The sequence below is a fragment of the Aquarana catesbeiana genome, linkage group LG10, assembly GCF_042186555.1.
Source record: "Aquarana catesbeiana isolate 2022-GZ linkage group LG10, ASM4218655v1, whole genome shotgun sequence".
In the NCBI taxonomy this organism is placed as follows: Eukaryota; Metazoa; Chordata; class Amphibia; order Anura; family Ranidae; genus Aquarana; species Aquarana catesbeiana.
This window is the reverse complement of record NC_133333.1, coordinates 125572179-125598242: the sequence shown is the minus strand read 5'-3', so window position 1 is coordinate 125598242 and position 26064 is coordinate 125572179. Positions and strand designations below refer to the sequence as shown.

The 26064-nt window shown below is 43.4% G+C and overlaps 1 protein-coding gene across 7 annotated transcripts in view; it reads right to left on the bottom strand.

Moving 5' to 3' along the window:
- Positions 1-26064, bottom strand: part of GRIK4 (glutamate ionotropic receptor kainate type subunit 4) — a 925106-nt gene that overhangs the window by 157084 nt on the left and 741958 nt on the right. For all 7 annotated transcript variants that reach the window (XM_073602576.1, XM_073602574.1, XM_073602569.1 and 4 more), the window contains 3 exons: positions 17494-17672; positions 6476-6529; positions 2171-2332 (listed from right to left, as the gene is read on the bottom strand). In XM_073602576.1, coding sequence (XP_073458677.1) covers positions 2171-2332; positions 6476-6529; positions 17494-17672 — 395 coding nt within the window. The remainder of the gene's footprint in view (positions 1-2170; positions 2333-6475; positions 6530-17493; positions 17673-26064) is intronic.

Sequence of the window (26064 nt, the reverse complement as noted above, 5' to 3'; positions counted from 1 at the left end):
CCATTTTTTTCAATGATTTTTATCTATATTGCCGGGATCCGAAAATACATTACAGCCGCAATCAATTTTAAATTACTTTTTTTCTATTAGAAATGCCATTTTGCTGTGGTACTGTTCTAAACATGGGAAAGATGCGCTACGTTACAGGCATACTAAGGACACCCCCCAGGCACAATATTTAAAGGAATATTTCATATTTATTGTTTCACTTTAAAGGGTTTGTGAACCCATTTGTAAAAGTCTATGTTCTAGTTTTATGCCAGCCCCACTATTAGTGGCTGGAATAGCACACTATGTTAAGCATTTTTTAAAACGAGCGCTGTAAATAACGATTTCCAGCTGTCTTCAGGCCGGTCATGCAACTTGTGGCCGCTTTCCAGCTCCGACGGGTGGCTTCTGCGGGATGAGCTGTGATCTCCCTCTGACGTCAGCCGGGGAGATCACGTGGCCGCTCAGCTCCACCTGCAGAAGCTCTGTCTCAGCTGTAAAGTGGCCGCGAGTCAAGTGACCAGCCTGAAGTCAGCTGAAAATGGGTATTTACAGCGCTCGTTTTAAAAATGCTTAACACAGTGTGCTATGCCAGCCTCTAATAGAGGGGCTGGCAGTGACAATTATAGGGTTTTTTTTCTCAATAATAGCGGCAGGTCTGAGCAGAGACAGAGAGGGGGATGACAATCAGGAAAGAGGGGGATGAGGGGGGGAGAGAGGAGAGCAGAGCAGGGCAGCCTATCACAGAGGAAGGCACTTTGACCATGGTGATCAGGGCGGAGCAGCCCTGGTTATCGTGGTCTGTTTAGAGAGGCCATACAGAAAGTGGCATATTCAGGGTTTTTTTTTTACAGTTTAGAGGGGGGGGGGGGGGGGGGGGCAGATTACACAGCACAAGCGCTGTGCTGTTTAATTTGCTTTAAGGGATCAGAATATGATTTTTTTTTTGGGGGGGGGTTAACAAACGTTTTAAGTATTATTTTTGTGACCATAACTTGCATATAAGCCTTTAAAATGACCACATTTGATTTTTCGTGTTCGTGTCCCATAGACTTTAACGGTGTTCGCAAGTTCTGGTGCGAACTGGACTGGGGGGGTGTTCTGCTCATCCCTAGTGTGGATGGAGTAGGAAGTGAAAAGAGATGATAAAAGCAACCTGAGTTTTAAGGCTCTTAGTGTTCTTGGGAATTAATTGGAAGATATATGTAGATACATAAGAAAGTCTGCTTTTCATTTACTTGGTGCCATTTTATGTTGCTTTTTGAAAGGAATGATTAACTTTGAACAGTAAGAAGATAAAGATGTTGTTTGTTCAAACTGGAATATAATCATAATAAGCAAAATACTAAAATAGATTGTAGTCTCTAACGAGCAGGGCTCTCTGATTCCTCCTATATTGAATTGTTTTGTAACTGTACTGTCTGCCCTCATGTTTTAAAGTAAACTGTTGGTGCTTTATAAATCCTGTATAATAATAATATTAAAGTGGTTGTAAAGCCTTAAAGTTTTTTATTTTACCTTAATGCATTCCATGTATTAAGGTAAAAAAACCTTCTGTCCTGCAGGATTCCCCTCAGCCCCCCCCCCCCCCCCACACACACACACACACACACACTTACCTAGGCTCGTTATCGATTCAGCAATGTACACAAAAGCAGTCTCTCTCTCCGCTGTCTCCCATCTCACTGGAGAGATTCATAGCAGCTGGTGCCAATGGCTCCCACTACTGTCAATCATAATGGTAAGAAGAGGGAGCAAGGGGCGGGGCCAAGCCACCCAGTATGCGTCAATAGACACAGACAGGGAGGCTCGGGAGTGAGCCCACACAAGTTTCCTCATAGAAAGGGGCACGTGCCGAAGAGGAGGAGCCAGGAGCGCCAACGGGGACCCCAGAAGAATAGGATTGAGGTTGCTCTGTGCAAAACCATTGCACAGGGCAGATAAGTATAACATGTTTATTATTCTAATAAAAAGCCTGAAGCTTTAATGTCACTTTAACATAAAATACAGTATAGCCATTATAATAATACTTATATAACTGCAAAGTAAAATTATAAAATTAATGTGTTCTTCAGTACTACTTAGAAATGGGTCAGAACTGGGTAAAACCTGCTGTCTTGTAAACCACATGATCTGCTATGTCAGAAGCCAGATGTCTTGAACTAAACTGAATGCCACTTACTGCAGGGCCAGTGAAAGGAGAATGATCACAGTTCTCTTCCCAGGATTGCTGGAGTATCTGTGTGAATTCCTGAAAGTAGCTGTGCGATTGATTAAACATAGAAAAACTCAAGATGTTCACTCGTTCATCCAACGGGCTGTCAAAGCGCTGCAGTGAAAATTCCTGATTGAAGAATATGTCAGGGTTAATTATCAATTCAGCAACATCTTACCAGCAAGAATGAACATTTTTACTGTTAATGCCAATGTGTAGAAGCTAGTAGTTTAAGAAGTACATGTAAAAGCTGTTTCCATTAACAAAAATATAGATAAATGGTTAATATTGCTGCTGCTGATTTTTAATATTAGAACACTTACCTGTCCAGGGATCCCGCAATGTCGGCACCCCAGCCGATTTTCCAATCGGCTCTCAGGTGCTGCCGTCGCCATTAGTAGTAAGGAAAACCGTCAGTGAAGCCTTGCGGCTTCACAGCCGGTTCCCTACTGCGCATGCACAAAGAGGGCTGCGCTTTGTAAATGGTCAAGTGGCGGGGGAAGGAGGAGGGGGGCCGAACTTCATGCGGTGAGGTCTCCCGGAAGTGGGGATGGGTACCTGTCAAAAGCACAGTAGTACGGTATATTTTGGCATTGTAATTCGTTTCCAAAGAATATTACATTTTGTATATGGTTTGGACAGATTAATGTTAGAGATACTGGTTTTCGAGTTATGAAGATATTGTCATATGAAATATACAGAGGCAACAGGACCCTTGGAGTAGAAGACCCCCAATCTCTACAGATTTTACATGTCCTGTTTAGTCACTGGCTTGTTAGAATTTTTTTACGATATGAGATGAGGTTTCTTTTATGCCTCGGATACTCTTGGATGCATACGGATACCCAAAAATGTGAAGTTTAGGCATTCAGGCATTTTTTTTTAATTATTGAAATGCAGCCCATTGTTTTTAATGTGCCTGTATACACAGGTGTGTAATCTTGCTCTGCATAAAGATCAGCACAAAAAAAAAAAAAATTCTACAAAAATCTGCTGGGCAGTATTTTTTTCTGTGTGTATAGGCACAAATATACAAAATGTACATGGATACAACACAACCCAAGAAAAGCTAGAATTTTTATGCATGTGCCAAAACACGTGTAGCGCCCTGCTCCTGTTGATCAGGCGCTTGCATGTATATTTAGTGGGTTATCTGTTCTGTACATAGTTCATATTCAATGTTATGGCTAAATTAGCCTCCTTTCCAGCATTGGCTGTGTTGCGTGCAGTTCCACACTGTCATCTGTAGGTGTCATTATCACCACAGGCCAGTGATGGAAGGGCAACAGGCTAATGCTGCGTACACGCGACCGGACTGTACGGCATACTTGGTCCGGCGGACCGGAGTCCGTCGGACAATTAGATCGTGTGTGGGCTCCAGTGGAATTTTTTTCTCCAAATGTTTGACGGACCTAGAAATGAAACATGTGTCAAATCTTTCCAACGGACTCGAGTCCGGTCGAAAAGTCTGCTCGTCTGTATGCTAGTCCGACGGACTAAAACCGACGATAGGGCAGCTATTGGCTATCAACTTCCTTATTTTAGTCCGGTGTACGTCATCACGTACGAATCCGTCGGACTTTGGTTGATCGTGTGTAGGCAAGTCCGTTCATTCGGAAAGTCCATCGTGAAGTCCGTCGAAAAGTCCGCCGGACAAAGTCTGCCGTAAAGTCCGCTCGTGTGTACGCGGTATTAGGTGTAATGAGTGTCCTTCTTCCTTAGAAGCAGCCCAGCGGGAGTGGTTCACCGCTGTGCATTCTGGGAAATGATACTTAAGGGACAGACGCCATTTTTTTCGCTCTCTCACCTCATGGCCTACCTGGCCTAAGGTATGTGACAACCCCTTTTCTGCCTTGGGGCCCTGCTGGCCCGAGGCTACATGACGGCAAGTAGGCCCAGAAGCTGTCTGGGGCCTACTGGTTCAGAGGTGGTCCTGTGCTGTCTGTCCTGCGGGAAGAAGCCTAGCAATTGAAGGATCCGGGGGGGGACTCATCTTGGAGAGGACCGAGCGAAAGGCTGGTATCTCAAGAGGAGCCTGGTGACTCAATTGGAGGATGCATCCTAATCAATCTACCTCACAGTACTGCCAGATGGCTTAAAGGAACTTTGGTACTGTGTCGCTGTATTCATTACCATTACTAAATCCTGTGGCAGAGGATCCTCCAATTAACACTAAATCCTGTGGCAGAGGATTGTTCAATAATTATTGTTCTCATCAAGTCTGTGGCAGATGGAAGATCCTGCCAGTAATCGGCGCCTCAGGCTCACTGGTGCGCATTTGCAAGCGCCATTGCGCGCACGCGCATCCCTGTTGGCGCCAGGCGGGCGTCACTCTGTCTGTCACTCCCAGTCCCCACTGTCTGCTCTACAGTGTTCCGTGTGCTTTATCTGATCTGATCTAAGACTACCTGTTAAGACCCGGCTATCTGTGACCAACCCAGCTGTCTGCCTGCATCTGACCTCCGACTTGCCTACGACTATTCTTCTGTTTGTTCCCTGGTACCTCTGCTATCCGCCTGATACTTGACCACCGGCCTGCCTGACGATTCTTCTGCTTGACCCTCTGGTACCTCCTCTGCCTGCCTGATATCTGACCTGGCCTGCCTGACCTCTCTGTGCCTGCTGTTGTTCCTGGTTCCAGTCCAGCACTCCAGTCTCCAGTCTACTTGCCTGCTGTTGTTCCTGGTTCCTGTCCAGCATTCCAGACTCCAGTCTGCTCTCCAGTTCCAGTCTCCTGGCTCCTGGCTTGTAGTGATTCCTGGATTTCTGAACTGACTGTTGATCCTGCCAGGCACTCATACCACTCCTTACTCATGTGCACTTATTCTCCATTCCAGGGGGCCGTGAGTTCTCTGCAGTTCGGGCTCAAAACCACCAGGTATATGACACAGATACTTTTGTTCGTGCATCATTCCGGCTGCTAGGCCAGTGAGAGAGGCCTATCCGGGTGAGCAAGATCCGTTGACTGAAGGTGTACTAGTCTCCGGGATCCCAAGTTCCTCAGTGATCTGCACAAGGTATCTGAACTTTCCCCTAACCCTTCACCCCTCTACTGCTCAAGTTGTTTAATAAGAAGCATTGAAAAAAGAACGAATTGACTGGTGCATACATCGGTGGGCGCAAGGCCCAGTATAGACTCTAAGCTTCTGGTATAGTGAATTGTGGGTAAGGGGTGACGGCAAAGACCCAAAATAATAATCAGCAGCTCCTTCGGGGGTCAGTGCTACACAAGCAAATACATTTATTATACAGCTTAGCCTCGGTTTTACGCAGGAACTTTCTGCCTGGAATCTGATGTTCATACATCAACATTTGTGCAAAGTACAGAAAAAAACATTCTAAAAAATAATGTTTTTACATTCCTCTAAGAACAATAAAAAGTGCTTAATGAATTATCACATAAACATATGTCACAATTGCTACAGGAAAATAATTTAATCAGCCTACTAAAGGCTCAAACCGCAGATATGAAAAAATGTCCCGCTGTCTATCTGCTAATATATTTTTCTCTGCTTTAGCCTAGGTTCACATTGGAGCAATTTGGCATGTGATTTGACATGTCAAATCGCATGCTAAATTGGCAGTAATTGCCAGCAATGGCACCATCCTAATCACCGCATCGATTCCCCAAAGTCGTCTCTGTATTACTTTTGGCAACTTCGGGGTGCGATTTCTATAGACATCTGTGCAGCAACCCGCACAGATGTCTCTGAAATCACTCCCGAAGTCGGGACTGACATGTGGGAATGAAATCGTGTAAGTTCAGCTGAACTCGCACAATTTCATTCCTGCTGTCAGAGTGAACCTGGGCTTACAGAGAACACTGCACCGTTCACATCAGCTACAGATAGATGATTACACTTTGCATTCATTTTCAAAAGTGACATTCTATTCAACTATTAAAGGCACATAGCACCAGCAAGTGTGAAGTAGGAAGAAGTCAGAGCCACTCATATTGTTATAGCTCAAATTCAGATTACTCTTGAAAATTCCATCAGTATATAAAACAATAAGTGCAATAAGTGCTTTTTACAATTTGCAGTTAAGTGCTCTCACTTCCAATCAATATTTTTAGTAACATTGTGATAAAGCCCATCTCTATAAATGCTTTAACTTTCAACATACTGTAGTAATTACATTTTACAACAGTTTCATACTTTAGTCACCTGTAATAATATCATTATAGCTTTAAGTGGTCTATAGAAATACACAAGATAGGAGAAAAGAATTTACAGCACTGCTTGTGCTGTTAATAAGAAAGTCAATTCTCACCAGATTTGTAAAGATATATGTGTAATAAGCCGAAACCATCCCCAGCTCTGCAGCCTGTAAAAAAAGGAAAGAAAAAGACAAAAAAAAAACAAAAAACATAAAAGTCTGTTAATGCACCTTGAGACTGGGTTCACATCTATGAGAATTGAATGCGGCTTACATCGAATCCAATTCGCAGAACATTTTAAAACCTATTAGTTTGAATCAGTCTGGCTGCATTCACACTCCGCATTGCTCAAAAAACGTGTGCGTTTTCTAGGCATTGCGGTGCGAATTACAGCCACATAATCTTCACAGATGCGTTCCGTTCTAAACACAAATTCTCCCCCCCCCCTGCTCAGCTGATCTTCAGCTACAACAGAGAAGAAGCGCTGAACAGCTGCTTTTTCTTTTCGCACAGAGAATGGAGCTGGAAGTCACATCGGACTGGTGTGAATCCAACCTAAATGTTAATTTGCAAGTTTCATGTAATAATGTATCTATATAAACTGCATTACACCAACAATAATGTAACACAATTGCTTTTCCAGTGACACAGAGACAGTGAATCTGTAGTGACTGTGATGTTATAAATCTGATTGGGACATTTTAAAAGACATATTTTATACAAATGGCATTTTTACAGTGTTTTTTTTTCATACATATAAAATGAGACCTACGACCTTAACAAAAAACGTTTCCATATCTTTAAATATAAAATCTATTTATAGATACCCAGCTATAACCTATTACGTTGCATGCACACAAGACGTTTCTAGAGCTGCTGTTAGGGGGCGTCTGACGTTTTTTTTAATTGCCTCTAAACGCCCCTCCATGTTAGCATGTGTCCATGCACACATAAACTGTCAGAGGCATTTGGAGGCATAAGTGTTTAGGAGCAGTGGAAAAAAAAACACAGTCTGTGCTTTCAGGAGCAGTAAAAACAAGCTGTAAAAATGAAAAACGTCCAAAAATGCCCCAAAACGCTGTAACAAGTTGTTAGCTGCACTTAGCTGCGTTTGGCATTTTTACATTATAGGGAGTGTTTTTACAGAAAAAAAGCTAAAAAACGGCCAAAAATTTTGTTCAAAAACTCGGCTAACAGCGCGATTAACTTTTTCCTGGCAGCAGCGCTGCCGTTTTTTAAACATCCTGTGTGCATGAGCCCTTACCAATTGTGTCTCATTTTCTGCAGCTGAACATCCTGTTAATGTACAGTGTCATATATCTTTCAAGCCAGAAATATATAAAATTTGAAGGCCATGCTTACTCTGATGTCAGATTTCTGAGAATCAATGGGTACCATGCAGTGTCTGTGCCTACACCCAAAATTGCATTATCGGAACTCAAACCTGAAGCACTGGATGGTAATCTCTACAAAATCATTGGGAGCACAATTATTCCCTAATACAGACCTTCTCAACAATAATGTGGTATAAATAGCCCTCTTATTTATTTATCAAACTGTACTGAAGAGGAATGTATTTTCCCCAAAACTGCACGCCTTCACCTTTTCGGGCAGAATTTCACTTTTCATAATAAACAGAAGCCTTTTCCAATGTCTTTTCTGACCCAACCATCCACATGTGCAATATCTTTCACTTACCTAACAAAAGCTTTGAAATTTCATGTTTCTGTGTGAGTTTTTGAAACATGATTTTTTTCTTCCATTACGTCCTCTGGGTCGTCTCCCATCATACACTGCCTTGCTGCATCACAGAATAAGGCGTGATAGGGCATGTTCACCTGTCTGGACCACACCTCCCTTATCACTGTAGTGCTGATAACTTTTGTTTTTAGTCATATGTATTGTTGTAAAGGTAACAAGTTGATATAGTGCCATCTAGTGGCTAATAATAAGGAAGCAATCTGTTTATTTTTCATTATTTTGAGCAGTGACATGGAAGTGATTGATTGTTTACTTCTGGACATCAACTATGACCTACCCACAATGCTCAAGGACCAGAGGAAAACTGAACTGCATTGTGGGGAGGATATAAAAGGGCTGGGAGTGGCCATCTTTGGTCTCTTGTTCCTGAGACGCGTGGCCTGCCAGCAGAACTTTGTGGGTGGGTGTGTCCCACAGGGTTGTGGCCTACCTTGTGAAGGAGTGGAGCAGCAGCAAGGATCCGCCATCGTATCACAGTGTGCAGAAGTAAAAGAAGTGATCATTCCGGAGACCCGTGGAGGAGGTAACTGAGGACTCCTGGTCGTTAGAAAACAGCGTGACAGCGAGGTCGGGGCTCCACACGGACTGAGAACTGCTGAAACGGAGACACCCATCTGTCCGGATCCAGTGTGGTGAAAGGGTTAACACCCAGATGTTTGTTTAACACTACACACATTTAAAACTGTTACAGAGTGTTGCTGGGACTGATAGTCCCACGGAACAAGTGAGCTGGAAAACATTACATTTACACAGACTTCAATATCCAAGAACTGATACTGGATGTCTGTCTTCTTCAAATAAGAACACAATCAATTTTCTGGATTATAATTGCCTTTGTGTATTACCTTGCACTGCGCAACACTCCAGAAGAACTTTCTGTGGATTACAATTACTGTTTCATAGCTGGCGAAGATTCAAGACGTCAGGACTATTTTTTCTTCTATTGCAGGGCCCTGCATCTAGTTATAAAGGATAGTGACTTTACGGTTTAAAGCAGGGGGAGTTCCCTAGTGTATATATATATTTAGGCATATTTGTGTATGTTACATAGACTGTCATAATTATTCACTATACTGTCACACTACGTTGGTGTGATAGTATAGCCATTGTAATAACTTTTATATACATATATCATTTCAGTAAAAAAGAAGTTATTTTGGTTGTTACAGAAGTCGGTGTGCAGTATTGTTATTTCTCCAGCAGGTGGAGCTACAAGCAATCAGGTAGAGGTAAATATATGTATAAGTGTATATTGTGGGCTAAAATTGGCATTAGTGTCATTACAACACTGCACTACAGTTGTGTCAAGGGGAGAAGTACAAGTTTTAAGAGGGGTGAAAAGATCAGAGGACAGCCCGCTTTAAACCAGCAGCTCCACCGTGAGTTAGTGCTACATGTGGGGGCTCGTCCGGGATAACTGTCACTCTGAAGTCAAGCGCCCTCTTAAGAACCATAGAATGGATCCCCCCACGGTGGCACAGTGGTGTGAGGCAGAAGGCACCCGCTCAGAAGTGAGCGTGGCCATGGAGCTCTGGGGAGATATCTGGGAGAAGGAACATATTAACCGAGTGGTAAAAACGCTGTCCCCAGAACAAAGAGCAAAGGTGGTCGCAGTCAGACCCAATCATGAGACATTCCGCACTTATGCATTATTAGAATGGAGGAAGGGAGTTCCGGAAAATTTCAAGGGTACAAGTGTTGAACTTGCTGATAAGACCAAATTTTATCTGACCCACCCAGGGGAAGAAGGGGAGAATCTTACCACCCTCCCACAGATGAGGGCAGAAGTCAAGGTTCCATCACAGTCATCCCGGCAGCAATTGAGCCAGAACTCTTCACAGCCCTGGGGAACTTTGTGTCACAATGTCAAAAAGGGAACCCAACATACCGAAAACTGAGCATTTTCTCGGGCCGATGGCCTGTACCCAAAGAAGAAGACACCTTTGAAGAGTGGTTGGAACAGGCCATGCAAGCTTTGGATGAGTGGGACATCCCTCAAAAAAGCACAAAAAACAGCGGATTACCGAGAGTTTGAAAGGGCCTACTTCCGAGGCTATTCGAAATCTGAAGCTCAGCAAACAGAATTGTGTAGCCCAAGACTACTGAGATATTCTGCAAGATGTGTTCGGACGTACTGAAAAAGTTTCCGATCTAATTTATCAACTAGAACACACCTATCAAGAAACAGGATAGAAATTGTCAGAATATATGAGACGCTTGGACAAGGTCATTGACCAGATTTTGTTAAAAAAGGGGTTAGATCCTCGTGAGGTGGATGAAATTCGAGCCAAACAAGTTTTAAGAGGTGCCCAGCCTTTGGATCCCATCACGCTCCAGTTAAGAACTCGTCAAGACGGAGGCATATTAAAGTACCCCGATCTGATTTGGATTGTACGAGAAGAAGAGGCGATCCTGGAAAGGAAGAAGGGAAAGACTCAAGAGATGAAATAAGTTGTTGGAGTCAGGACGTTAATGTAATGGATGATGATCCTCAGATCGAGCTCCTAAAGACTCAGGTGGCACAGTTAATGGAGATGATGGCTCTGTTGACCGAAAAATCCCTTATTCCACCTGAAGGAGAAGCTAGAAAACCTGAAAATGTGTCCAACTCTACCTTTGAGAGGAGACCTGGGATCTGTTTCCGCTGTGGAGGGGCTGGACACTATAGGAGAGTGTACCCAAGCCCAAGGGCAGCAGTGAGACGGCAACAGCCGGCAGAAAACTTCAAAGGGCCCCAGTGAAGGAGTCAACTGGGTGCCCTGTAACAGCCGCCAACTCCAGTTCCAAGTTCCGAGGATAAGAGAGAAGATGAAGTTGAGCAAACGCCCATGGAAACAAGGAATCAAAATACGTACTAATAAGCAGAGTAAGCCAACCTCGCCTTGTGGATTTCCTCCCAAGCTAGTAGAACCCTCCCCGATCATCCCAATCCAGGTGGAAGGAATCTATACCAAAGCCCTTCTGGATACTGGAGCCCAGGTGACTCTATTATACAAAGATTTCTATGTGAAGCATCTCAAACATCTGCCCCTGCAAAAATTGGAGGAATTGGAGATATGGGGCCTGGGTACCCAAAACTTCCCTTATGAGGGATATATCCCTATCAAACTCACCTTTGACCCAAGTCTGGCTGGAAAAGCAGAGACTTTTGACACCCTGGCAGTAGTGTGTCCTCGGCCCCCTGGGGCTCATAAAAGTTCCCTTATCATCGGAACAAATACTGATCTGGTCAGAAGACTCCTGACACCGCTTGTACAGAAGGAAAGTGCCCCGGCCATGAAGGTACACCCCATGCTAACCCAAGTGTACAAGGATATAGTACACGAACAGAAGGCCCCAGCAGAAGGAGTGGGAAAAGTTTAGACCGAGGTAAAGAACTGCTACAACTGGGTGAAGTGATATGCATGAGGGCCTCTGTCAAGTTGAGTTGGAGACAACCTGGTCGATTCATTGTCTTGGAGACGGACACTCGAGAAGAAGGTGTGGGTCTGGAGATAATCCCAAAAGTGTTATCAACTAAGACACTTAAGAGAAGCAGAGGGAGAGTCTCAGTCAGTGTTCGGAACACGACAGCTTTGCCTGTGAAGGTACCAGCAAGAATGCTACTTGGGCAGGCGAATCAAACAACCTTGGTCTCGCCAAGTGATGTCAAAAGAGAACCCGAAGGGGAGATTCCCATAGAGGACTTCTACCCGAAGAACACCTCTCTTATGCCTGTTTGGATAAAGAGGGCCAAAGCCCAGATCATGAGATGGAGAGAGGCTTTCTCAAGGAGTAAGTTTGATGTGGGGTATGCTAAAAGTGCAGAGGAAGAAGTGGAGGAAGACAAACCTTTTCGAGAAAGGGTTAGGAGGATCCCATTGGTAGATCTGGAGGACCTTCGAGAACAGCTGGCTGAGCTGAAAAGGACTGGGATTATCAGGGAATCCAGGAGTCCATATGCCTACCCGATAGTGGTAGCGAGGAAGAAAAATGGGTCACTATGGCTGTGTATCGACTACAGGACTCTGAACCGACGGACCATTCCCGATCAATACACTACCTCTTGTATAGAAGATGCCCTACAGAGCCTGTCAGGAGCGAAGTGGTTCAGTGTATTAGACTTGAAGAGTGGTTATTACCAGATCCCCATGAGTCCTAAGGATAGGGAGAAGATTGCATTCATTACCCCCGTGGGGTTCTATGAATTTAACCGGATGCCACAAGGTCTGTCTGGGGCCCCAGCAACTTTCCAGCGGCTCATGGAAAAGATGGTGGGCGACAGGAACTTTATTGAGGTCCTAGTATACTTAGACGATATCATAGTATTTGGCTGAAATCTTGAAGAGCATGAAGAGCGACTTGAAAAGGTCCTGAAGAGATTACATGATGAGGGCTTGAAACTTTCAATGGAGAAATGTCAGTTTTATCAATCTTCAGTGAACTACCTGGGGCACATTGTGTCTGAAGAAGGGATAGCAACTGACCCTGAGAAGTTGGAAGCTGTTACCTCTTGGCCCAAGCCCACGAATGTGACTGAGCTCAGGTCATTTCTGGGATTCTGCTCCTACTATCGGAGGTTTGTGGAGGGGTTTGCGAAGATAGCCCACCCGCTCACGGAACTATTGAAAAATCAAGAACAGGCTGATGTGGATTCAGAGAAACCTACGAGGCGGAAAGAAGGGCCCAGAAAGAAGAAGGAGTCTATTCAGGATCAGTGGACTCCGCAATGTGAGGAGACATTCAGACAATTGAAGTGGAGCCTTACCACTGCTCCAGTGTTGGCTTATGCAGATCCTACCAAATCCTATGAACTGCACGTGGATGCCAGCAGAAAAGGGTCTCGGCGGAGTACTCTACCAAGATCATAATGGACAATTAAGGCCCATTGCTTATGTGAGCCGGAGCCTATCCCTTGCTGAGTAGAACTACCCCACTCAAAAACTTGAGTTTCTGGCCTTGAAGTGGGTCGTAGTAGACAAGTTCAGAGATTACCTGTATGGTGCAGAATTTGTGTTTAAAACAGATAACAACCCCCTCACATATTTGCTTACCTCCGCAAAATTGGATGCTACAAGCCATAGGTGGTTGGCTGCTCTTTCAACATTCTCCTTCAGCTTGAAATACAGACCAGGAGTGGGCAACAGAGATACAGATGTGCTGTCAAGAAGACCCCACAGTCCCTTGAGTTCCCAAGAGGATTGGACTCAGCTTGCCCCCGAAGGGGTAAGAGCCCTTTGTGAAGGAGCAGAAAAGCAGGAGAAAGGTGGAGCCAGAGCTGAAGAGATTGGAGTGACTACAGCAGGGGTGCCCAGGTACTACTGTAATGTCTCTCAGATTGCAGGAGAAGGTCTACCTAAGTTATCAAGGAAAGACCTTAGGAGAGATCAACAGGAAGATCCACTCTGCAGCTTGATACTGGAAGCTTTGGAGTCAGCACCCCAATTTACTTTTGAAAAGTGCTCGGATGGAAGCTCTGTTGTTGCATAAAGAGTGGAGTCGGTTGCAGTTGCAACAAGGGGTGGTCTACCGAAGGGGCCCCTCTGAAGATCTGGAGGAAAAGTGGCAACTGTTTCTGCCAGAAAAACACAGGGAGAAAGTGTTAATCGCCCTGCATGATTGTCATGGCCATCTGGGGGCAGAAAGAATTCTTCAACTGATAAGGGATAGATTCTATTGGCCTTACATGAGGAAAGAAGTGGAGAGTTACTGTCACTCCTGCCATAGGTGTATCCAGAGAAAGACTTTGCCGCAACGAGCCGCCCTGATGGGTCATTTATCAAGCCAAGGTCCCATGGATTTAGTTTGCATAGATTTCCTGTGTTTAGAATCCGACTTGAGTGGGCAAGGAAATATCTTGGTAGTCACAGGCCATTTTACCAGGTATGCTCAAGCCTTCTCCATGAAAGATCAGAAGGCAGTCACAGTGGCAAAAACGCTAGTGGAGAAGTTTTTTGTCCATTATGGCTTACCACAGAGGATTCACTCAGATCAGGGAAGAGACTTTGAGAGTACGCTCATCATGAGGTTGTTGGATTTATTGGGAATTCAGAAGTCTAGAACTAAACCTTATCACCCGCAAGGAGATCCTCAGCCGGAGAGGTTTAATAGAACTCTTCTTAATATGTTAGGGACACTGACCTCTGAGCAAAAGCCCAACTGGAGTAGACATATCACTGCTTTAGTACATGCGTATAATAGCACTAAGAGTGACGTCACAGGATATTCACCTTATCAGTTGATGTTTGGGATAGAGGCTAGATTACCAGTGGACTTGGCTTTTGGAACTTCTCTGGACCACACCTCAGAGAACCCTCATAGCTGATATACAAATAGGCTGCGGAAGAGTCTGAAGATTGCTTATGAGAAGGCTAACAACAGAGGGAATAGAAATAAGAGGATCTTTGACCTCAAAGTAAGGGTTCAGAATCTACAACCTGGTGACCAAATTCTACTAAGAAATTTGGGTATTCCTGGGAAACACAAGCTGGCAAATCTCTGGAGGTCACAGCCATACATTGTATGTAAACAGCTCCCAGGGCTTCCAGTATTTGAAATTAGACCAGAAGGAAGTGCTGGACCAATTAAGACTTGGCATCGGAATCACCTTTTGCCCCTCACTGATGCAGTCAGGATAATCCCCGAGGAGGAGTTACCATCTACATCTGAAATTGCACGTCGGACTGTAACTAGGTCTCAGTCTGGGTCTTTAACAACTGAAAATAGTGAGGAGAGAGACATGGACATCAGCTGGTTGTGGTCATCTGATACACCCGAAGCTGAAAGGGGTGTTTCATCCCCGACACCCAGAGAAGATAGTGAGGCCCTTAGGCCAGAAGCTTCAGAGTTTGTACCATTGTCTGAACGGTCTGAAGAGTGTTTGTCTCCCACTGAATTGGAAGAAACAAGGTCCTATAATAGAAGAAAACAGTGTTCACCCAGAAATAGAGGACACACCAAAAGGACAAAGAGGAAAGAGGAGCATTCGCCCACCCAAAAGACTGACATATGATACACTGGACGAGTGTTCTGAAGTAACAAAGGTTACCAGTAAAAGGAATGTCGATGAGCCTAATTCCTCCTCTGTCAATCTGGAAATGGAGAGCCCTGTTTCACCCTTTGACACACCTGTATCTGATACCAAGGTGACAGTTGTGGGTACACAGAATAGTTTCCCAAGACCTGAGAATTGGTGGGAGGCTCCTCTGTCGGTCCTGTGCACTCGTTTAGAGGCCAAAATGTGTAGCAGTAACAAGGTCTTGCATATCTTTGGGGACCAAAGATTTCAAGCAGGGGGAGTATGTAGCGCTGACAACTTTTGTTTTTAGTCATATGTATTGTTGTAAAGGTAATAAGTTGATATAGCGCCATCTAGTGGCTAATTATAAGGAAGCAATCTGTTTATTTTTCATTATTTTGAGACGTGACATGGAAGTGATTGATTGTTTACTTCTGGACATCAACTATGACTTACCCACAGTGCTCAAGGACCAGAGGAAAACGGAACTGCATTGTGGGGAGGATATAAAAGGGCTGGGATCGGCCATCTTAGATCTCTTGTTCCTGAGACGCGTGGCCTGCCAGCAGAACTCTGTGGGTGTGTGTGTCCCACAGGGTTGCGGCCTATTGTGAAGGAGCGGAGCAGCAGCAAGGATCCGCCATCATATCACAGTGTGCTGAAGTAACAGAAGTGATCGTTCCGGAGACCCGTGGAGGAGGTAACTGAGGACTCCTGGTCATTAGAAAACGGAACAGCGTGACAGCGAGGTTGGGGCTCCACACAGGCTGAGAACTACTGAAACGGAGACACCCATCTGTCCAGATCTGGTGCGGTGAGAGGGTTAACACCCAGAAGTTTGTTTACCACTACACACATTTAAAACTGTTACAGAGTGTTGCTGGGACTGATAGTCCCACAGAACAAATGGGTTGGAAAACATTACATTTACACAGACTTCAATATCCAAGAACTGATACTGGATATCTGTCCAGTAAAATAACAAACTACTGCTATAAACTAACAAAACCTTGGTTTACAGACTAACTTTACTAAAAGTTTTTTATCTATTTAAAAAGTATAATTTCGGCCGGAACACCACTTTAAGAAATGCCTCCCTTTTTTTGCACTTGCAGCTTGTTCGGCAGATGTGCGCCTGCTACCCATGCTTGGAGTGCCGTTATCATTTTATTGCGTTGCAAGTGCAATGCACGTTTGTTTTCAAAACAAGCATTAAAGTGCATGTTTTCTGTAGAGTTTGCTGTGTGTTCGGAAATACACAGATATGAATGGAGCTTCATTGTTCTTGTGTAAAACACCACTTTCAGGCTCCATTTACACCTAGCGCAGTGGGAGCGTACTTTTTTTTTTTGGCTCAATTTTCCCGCAACGTGCACAGGGCAACCCATTGAAATCAAACCAAAGTAGCTCATGTGACATTTTGGTGTGTTGCTGTTTGCACATTTTTTACTGTGCGTTTTGCTGTTTGCCACTCATTTTTTCACATGGCAAAATGTGAGCTTGCTTCTGTATTTCAGCTGTCATTAACAATTAATGGGCAAAAGTGTGACTAATTAATTTAGGTGTATAAAGGTGGCCATACACTATACAATCTGATTGTACAATCTCTGTATGATCTCCTTTAGATTTAATAAAACTATAGAATAGAAGGGCACATAATTTATCCAATCATCCTGTATCCAGACAGGCAGGCCCTTGTACTACACAGTTGATGGTAGATCTAAAGAAGATTGTACAATCAGATTGTACAGTGTAGGGTGAGCATTACAGGCTTCCAGGGACACACACTTCTCCTCTTTTTAATAGTACAGCTCTGCTCCACATAGGCGGTTATCTGATTGCTCAGCTCCTGCACACTCTGCCAAATGAATGCTCTATGCAAGAAGACAGTAAGGTAGAAAATAAATTGATGGCTGTGTATTTAGTGAGGATAGTGGTCACTGATTGCACTGGAAAAGCATGAACCTGCAGAGGTGGGCGGGAGTGATCTCCTGGAAAGAGAGGGCAGGTGCAGGGTGTGTGTTAATGAGGTCAGCAGGTCAACTCCTTCCTGTATCTTAATGGTTTTCGCAACCTAAGGGCTGTCCAGAAAGTAATGGAGAAGTATTTTATACAACAAATTGGAGGCTGATGCAAAGCCTGGCCTAGGACAAATAGAAAGCTTTTTTTTTCTGTAAAAGGGGTACATTACTGCTATATTGGTACACAGGGAGGCTGGAGTTTGGAAAAAATAAAAAAAGTGAACCTAGCCTAATGTTCCTATGACAATGATAGATGCATGGATGGACAAAAAAAAAACAGACATATTGTACAGCTCTGTGTAAATTGGGACATTGTGAGAGATAAAACTTTAAAATTATGTAATTTGCACACCTTCATTAATATTGTGTGGGACATTGATGCATTAGCATGAATAATGATAGTACTGGTCTTGTCATCACGAATTTCTTTTAAGAGTGGCGTTGGGTCCCAACTGTCATCAAGCATCCTGACTGAAAGACAGTCCTTGGAAATGAGAAACTGGCGCAGGAGCTTCTCCAGGTTCAGAAGACCTAAGAAGACATAGATGGTCATTTCAAAGTAAAAAAACGAGTCAACAAGACAGTGGCCTACAAATCCTCCAGCAAAACAGAGTGCACAGTGAGCATCAGAGAATGCAACCAAAAAAGTGAATAGTTTATAGCCTACAGTTGACAGCAACCAAAATCTTATATATTTTATCCAAACTAAGGTAAACAATTATAATTACAAAAAGCATATAATTACACAAAAAAATAAAATGTGTCCCATTTAATCTGACTTATAGTGAGTGTCTAGAAATCTTTGCTGTGCACACATGCCATTAGTGTTAAATAAATCACTGCAGGCATCTACAGGTTGAAAGTTATATCTTAGACACTCTGGTCCTCAATGGATGCCTGGGGTATCATTACTACCCAGAAATGCTATTATGGTGGATCAAATATAGGGGGTTATTTACGAAAGGTAAATCCACTTTGCACTGCAAGTGCACTTGAAAGTGCAGTCGCTCTAAATCTAAGGGGTAGATCTGAAATGAGTGGAAGCTCTGTTGATTTTATCATCCAATCATGTGCAAGCTAAAATGCTGTTTTTTATTTTCCTTGCATATCCCTCTCGGATCTACAGTGACTTTACTTCCAAGTGCACTTTCAGTGCATTTTCAAGTGCACTTGCATTGCAAAGTGGATTTGCCTTTAATAAATAAACCCCATAGTCTTGTAGTGATATCCTCAGTGTAAAATACTCTCTTTGCAGAGAATACTGTATATGCACAGAAACAACACAAGATAAAAGTTCAGGTGAAGTCACTCCACAAAAAGCAGTACAGTTTTAATTAGCATGTTATTAAAAGTGTGTACTGCAGTTCCACTGTAGCCTAAGGGCAAAAGGCAAATCCACTTTGCACTACAAGTGCACTGCAAATGCACTTGAAAGTGCATTGAAAGTGTACTTGGAAGTGCAGTCGCTCTAAATCTAAGGGGTAGATCTGAAATGAGTGGGAGCTCTGCTGATTTTATCATACAATCATGTGCAAGCTAAAATGCTGTTTTTTATTTTCCTTGCATGTCCCCCTCGGATCTACAGCGACTTTACTTCCAAGGTCACTTTGTCACTTTCAAGTGCACTTGCAGTGAGCTTGTAGTGCAAAGTGGATTTGCCTTTAGTAAATAACCCCCATTGATTCCAAGACAGGTATATGTTACTCTTCTCAGATTAATAGAAAGCTTATATGGCCGCTTAAAAAATTTTGTGATTCAGTATTTTTGATGAGGACTACCTTGCTGCTGGCAAAATCACCTTTCTGTTACATGCTGTTTAACTCTGCCTAGTCCTATTTCAATGCTCATGAGAGTTGGATAACCTCATGAATTCTGCTGCTTGTGTTTGTAGTTATGAACCAAGACCTTGAATGACTTGTCCTCTCTTAGCAGACATTGAGAGAATGGAACGTTGTCATCATCATCATCATCATTAGTTTTTATCATATAGTTTGACTGTAAGACTAACATTCATTCATTCATACATATTATTGAAATTCTATATTCATCTCCTTACATTTCCGTTGGTTCATGTAGGATGTGACCTGGCCCTATTTTCTGGACCATGTACACACCCTGAATATTAGAAATTGTACATTTCAGAAGTGTGGGATATTTGTGCTGCGATTAGAACTCCCCCTTTATTTGGGGTGGGTAGGGTTTTTTGGGGGTTCTAACAGGATATCATGTACAGTAGTACCATGTTATTTTTGTTATAATGGTGTGCAATAAAACATCTTGAGGGCATATGGCTTAATTTATCTGTATTTTTTCTGCGATTATATTGATTTTTACATTACTTTAAGTAAAATATATAAGATTTTGGTTGTGGTCCACTGCAGTTTATAAGCAGTTTTCTCTTTTTCTGGTAACACCCATTTTAAAAACAGGCATTCTTCCACAACCTAGAATAGTCATTCAAAAATGTAATTAACAAAGGTGAACAGAGCAAGAAACATATTTGTAGAGTATAAAGACATATCCAGTGAAGCAGTGCAGAGATTACTGAAGATGTGCAAAGTGCAGTTTTTCACCTTCATAATATGTGCATTGATCATGTAGTTTCATTGTGTCATTTTTTGCCCTGCACACACAGCCTACTATAGTAGAGTAAATAGTTACTGTGACAGACCTAGCCGGGAGAGAGACTTTTCAGTTCCCTCCAAAAGTCTTTCTCCCGGCTAGGTCTGTCACAGTTGCATTCCGGTGTCAAAAGTTTCGGTTTGTGTTCAACCATGAGGCATATGGCATGGCATGACACTGCACTGGTTAATGCACATATGTCAAACATGTGGCCCTTGCAGCCAGTTTTACAGCTAGAACATGGCACAACCCCATTCTGCAACCTCCAACTCTCCCTGTTGTCCCTTGTAAACACAGAAGCTTTCTGTGTTTACAAGGGACAGCTTTGCTCCCAGTGGCTCCTGGAACAGACTCACGGCAGGGACAGATCTCCAGAATCTGAGAGAGAATGAGAGAGAGAGAATGATCTCCCTGTAAGGAGATGCCAGGCTGCCTACGCAGGGAGGTACTAGAGCTAGGCCACATAGGAGATGATTGGAGGGGGAGGTGGAGGTTGGGGTTGCACACCGTGCATAGTGCACCCCTAAACCCTACACTATGCACACCCCTGAACTCTGCACTCTGTACATAATACACTCCTCAAATCTGCACATGGCACATTCCAGATACACCTGGGCCTTTGAGGGCAAGCATACTGTTGATTATGGCCCATGATGAAATTGAGTTTGACACCCCTGGGTTATTGAATGAACTCGGACTGTAGTCTAAGAAGTGACACTTCCTGTTAAGAATCTACATATTCCATAATCCCTGGGTCTCCCTGTCTAGTACTGGTACAGGTGAAATAAAATAAGGTTACATAGTTACATAGTTATTCAGGTTGAAAAAAGACACAAATCCATCCAGTTCAACCTTAAAAACAATAAATAAATAAAATAAAAAATATCGTACAATCCAATATACCCAATTTTATACCCTCAGTTGATCCAGAGGAAGGCAAAAAACCCCAGCAGAGCATACTCCAATTTGCTACAGCAGGGGAAAAAATTCCTTCCTGATCCCCCAAGAGGCAATCGGATTTTCCCTGGATCAACTTTACCTATAAATGTTAGTACCCAGTTATATTATGTACATTTAGGAAGGTATCCAGGCCTTTCTTAAAGCAATCTACTGAGCTGCCCAGAACCACCTCTGGCGGAAGTCTATTCCACATTTTCACAGCTCTTACTGTGAAGAAACCTTTGCATATTTGGAGATGAAATCTCTTTTCCTCTAGACGTAAAGAGTGCCCCCGTGTCCTCTGGGTTGACCGTAAAGAGAATAACTCAACACCAAGTTCACTATATGGACCCCTTATATATTTGAACATGTTGATCATATCCCCCTTATTCTCCTCTTCTCATTCAGTTCCTCTAATCTTTCCTCATAGCTGAGCTCCTCCATGCCATCAGAGAAAGTAAACACTTTGCCTTAGTCCTTTTTTAAACAGAATGAAACAAAGAATCTAATGGCCACTATGGACATTTACATTTCAGTTAGCAGTGGTCAAGTCTGTTGACATAAGATTTACTCTTGGATGCTGTAATTTGCACATTCTCTTTGCTCTTGCTTGCTAATCTGCACCCACTGTATCACCTTAAAGCAAATAGATTTTATAGCACAGAATGACTGGCAAAAACTGCAGTCCCATCCATAAATGCTGTCAAAGTTTTTTTGGGGTTTTTTTTAGCTAGAGTGAGGGTTTTGAAAAAACAGAAAAGACTTAAGACAACAATGTCTTCTAAAATACAGATACCCAGCAAAAACAGCAACTGAAACAAATGTACGTGACTAGAAGCACAACTTCCCACTCAACTCTTACATTAATACAAAAAAAACACTTATATTTTTATCATTGATCATGATTTTTTTCTCTTACTGTGCCCTTTTATTTCTTAGAGAAACACAGTTAACAAAAACATTTATTGTTTTTAACATCACAAAATAGCTTTAAAGGATACCAAAATTGGCAGAAATATGTAAGATGGCATTGCTGACTTTGCTTTATGAAAATGTCTGTTCCCTGGCAGTTTATGCTAATTAATTGACTTTAGTGCTTTCTGAGTCAATGACATAGAAAAAGTATAGAGGTCAAGCATTCTGACATTTCACTGGCTTTCCTTCCTTTATGTAAGTGCCATATTAGTGAATTAAAGCATAACTCCAGGAAATTTGAAAATGATCAACACCTCATGTAGTCCAGAGGGAAGGAGAAGCACTTTAAAGCGGAGTTCCACCCAAAAGTGGAACTTCCACTCATTTGTGTCCTCCCCCCTCTGGTGCCACATTTGTCACCTTTCGGAGGGAGCAAATGCCTGTTTTTGACAGGTACTCTATCTTCACTTCTGGGAGACTGGGCCACGGCACATTATGTCAGCATCTCGACTCCCTCCTCCTCTCTCCTTCTTCCCCTGCCGCCAGGCCAGTAGGAGAGCGTAGCGGTGCCTTGCGCATGTGCAGTAGAGACCCATAATGCTTCACTACCGGGCCCCCTTACCGGTAATGGCAGTGGCAGCACCCGATAGCTGATGGAAACATCTGATGCGGTGCCGACATCGCTGGACTCCAGGACAGGCAAATGTCCTATTATTAAAAGTCAGCAGCTGCAGTATTTGTAGCTGCTGTCTTTTAATTTTTGCAATTTTTAACTTACCTCAGCTCCACTGGCAGATGGTGCTCCTCCACGCTCAAGTGGCATACTGTATCTCAACATCATCATGTCCAGTGAAAGGCTATGGGGGACACAGCGGCTGCAAAGACAAAGCTGCTGCTCCCAGAATGACATGAAGGTGTTGGTGCACACCTGTGCACTCCCATGCTGGAAACATGGCCCTGCATGGGGCATGGATTAAAACGCCATGTGTGAATGAGGCCCTAAAGTGTATGTAAACCCCAACAAGAACCTCTCCTATTTGCCCCCATGTGGTCTATTAAATCTACCACTAAAAGACTTTTGTTACAATGGTTCAATAAGCATCACAATAGCTTTTGATCCCACCAGAAATACAGTGACCTCCTACCTTTTTGTGGATTCTGCCTATTCTGCACTGAAACATCAAACATGTTATCAGCCCTGCCCAGTTTTCTGCTGTGAACTATAGAAAACCCCCATGTTATGGAGATGAGAGGAGGAGGGGTATTCTGTAACACAAAACAGGGGCAAGCAGCCTGGGGTCGCAGCACCTCTACTGCAAGGATAAAGCGAGTGAATGCTATCACCCTAGAACAGAAAGTGTGTCACTGGCAGGCTCACCAGGCAAAAACATGAAAAAACAAAGTTACTTACTGGTAACGTTCTTTCCCGGAGTCTTTCAGGACAGCCACCTGAGAGACCTTGGCTCCTCCCCTCTGTAGGAAACACTGTTCCAGCCTTATATAAATTTTCTCCTCCCCTGCTGGCTTCTCAGTTCTTTAAAGAGCACCTCCAGTCCGCTGGGGAGACACAAGAACATATGATACACATAGTCAACTATATCACATTTCCTTTAAGGAAATCATTTTGGGTGGGTACCCGGCTGTCCTGAAAGACTCCGGGAAAGAGCATTACCAGTAAGTAACTTAATTTTTCCCCTAATTGTCTTTCAGGACAGTCACCTGAGAGGATAAACGAGCACTTACCCCTAGGGTAGAACCACAGCTTGTAAGACCTTGCGTCCAAAGATCTGATCTTTGGCCGACCAAAGGTCCACTCTATAGTGTCTTACAAAAGAAAGTAGCAAAGCTGGACCATGTAGCCTCTTTACAAATCTGTTCCGGCGTTGCTCCAGCTCTCTCTGCCTGCGATGTTGCCATTGATCTCGTGGAGTGTGCCCTGATACACTCTGGGATCTGCATGCCTCTTAACTTATAAGCCTGATCAATGGCTTCTCTTAACCATCTGGCTATGGTGCGTTTTGAGGCCTTGTGCCCTTTCTTAGCTCCAAAAAATAAAATAAATAAGGAATCCGTCTTAATAAGTGTTTTTGTTACCTCTAAATAATGAAAGACGCATCTCCTGATGTCTAAATTATGGAACTTTATTTCTTGTTCCTTAGAAGGGTTTGGACAAAATGATGGTAACACAATTTCTTGGCCTCTGTGAAATTTCGAGGCCACTTTAGGCAGAAAGGTCCCACTTTGGAAAGGCTGTACTCTGTATCAGTCTCTGCCTGCTCAAGGATTTAAAGAACCTAAATGTGCTCCCCACCCTAAGCCGATTGCGTCTGTGGTTAGGATTTGGTAAATGGGTAGGATTCACAGCCGTCCTTTGTTTACATTTTCTGCTCTCCTCCACCACCATAGGGTTCATTTTACCCTTGCTGGTATTAGAACCCCTGTGTCCAAAGACTCCTGTGATCCCATATTTTTAATAGGAACATCTGCAGTGGCCGAAAATGTAGGCCTGCCTATTGCACCGCTGGGATTGCAGAAATTAGCAACCCCAGCATTGACATTATCTGTCTTATAGCACATGGTAGATTGGCCTGCATTGCTTTTATTTCCTTTTGAATGTTTTCTATCTTCTCCTTGGGTAGGAACACTCTTTGTTGAGCTGAGTCTATTCTATATCTTAAGTACGTTATCTGTTGAGTGGGTTGTAGGTTGGATTTTTCTATATTTATCAACCAACCTAGATCTTCTAAGAATGTCTGTGTGTATTTGAGGTTTTCTAGTAATCTCCCAGGAGATTCTGCAAAAAGGAGAAGATCATCTAAATAGGCAATGATGGATATGCCTTTGACTTGCAATGGTGCAAGAGCTTCTGCCAAAATTTTTGTACAAATTCTGGGTGAAGAGGAAAGGTCGAAGGGTAGAACTTGGAATTGAAGATGCATGGTTTCCTTTTTTGTTCCTATTGCTAACCTTAGAAATTTCTGACAACTCTGATGTATCAGGATGTGTAGGTATGCTTCTTTTAAATCTAGGGAAACCATATAACAGTTTGGAGTTAATAGAGCCTTCACTGAGTATATGGAATCCATTCTGAATCTTTTGTAAGTTATGGATAAATTTAAGGGTTTGAGGTTGAGGATTGGTCTGACCTTTCCTGAGGGTTTTTGTACTCCACATATGTGGGAGTAGAAGCCCTGCCCTGTTTCTTCCTTTGGTACCTTGGTGATTACTCCTTGTTTTCTGAGATCCTTTATGGCTCTCATTAACCCTCTGGCCTTTTCTCTGTTTTTTGGAAGCTTGGTGGTGTAAAGCCTGCTTGGGCGTGATCTTGAGAACTCTAGATGATACCCATCTCTTATCATTCTCAAAATAAACTGAATGGAGGATATCTTTTCCCATTGTGAGAGGAAGGCCCCCAGTCTTCCTCCCGCTGTGACTAATTTGTCATTGTTTACTGCGGGTTTGCTCAGGAGAATGAAAAATCGCCCGTCGCTTGCTTTTCCCTCTCTGAACCCAAGGTCTTTTCTTGGGTGCTGTAAAACTTGATCTTGTGTCCCCTCTTTGCCCCCTTTTATTCTGCTGTGGCTGACTCCAGGTTGTTTTGCATTTCAGCGGAAACACCTTCTTTTTATCCGCGGTCCAGCACCTTCTACAACCCTGGCCTGAACAGCAAGTCCCCTGTAAATGGGATCCTGCAAAGTTTGGCTTTAGACACGTAGACCCCCTGCCATGTCTTTAGCCACAGGGCCCTTCTTGTAGAGTTGGCTAGTGCGGAGGATCTGGCTGCCATCTGTACCAGTTCTGCTGATGCGTCTGCGATATACGAGATGCCTCGCAGAAGTGTGGGAAAGGAAGATAGAATCTGCTCTTTTGCAGTTCCTTCCTTAATGTGTGCCTGAATTTGGGTCAACCAGAACTCTACATTTCTGGCCACCACCGTGACTGCCATAGCTGGCTTTAAGCTTTCCACTGTGGAGTCCCATGAGTCCATCCTTTTATCCATTGCCTCGGATAAGACCCCCATATCCTCAAATGCCAAATCCGTGTGCCTCGAACTTGTGAGAAGGCTGCATCTAATTTTGGGGTTTTGTTCCATACTGATGATGGGTCATCTGTGAATTGAAACCGTCTCTTTAAGGCTTTAGAAAAAAATGGTTTTCTTTTTGGCTCCTGCAATTCTTTTTTAATTGCCTCTATTAAAACCTCATGAACAGGAAAATTCTTCTTTTCCTGTTCTGCTAGGCCCTCATACATCTGATCATGTAGTGATAGAGGTTTCTTTTCCATTTGTATACCTAGCGTGGCATAAATGGCCCCCAATAGATGGTCGACCTCTTCCAATGAGAGTTTGTATCGGGATGGCTTTCTGGAATCCCCCTCCAGAGCTTCACCCTCTGATTCCTGGGAGCCGGCAGCTGCACTGTCAGGCTCCTCTTCCGCCTCGTCTCTA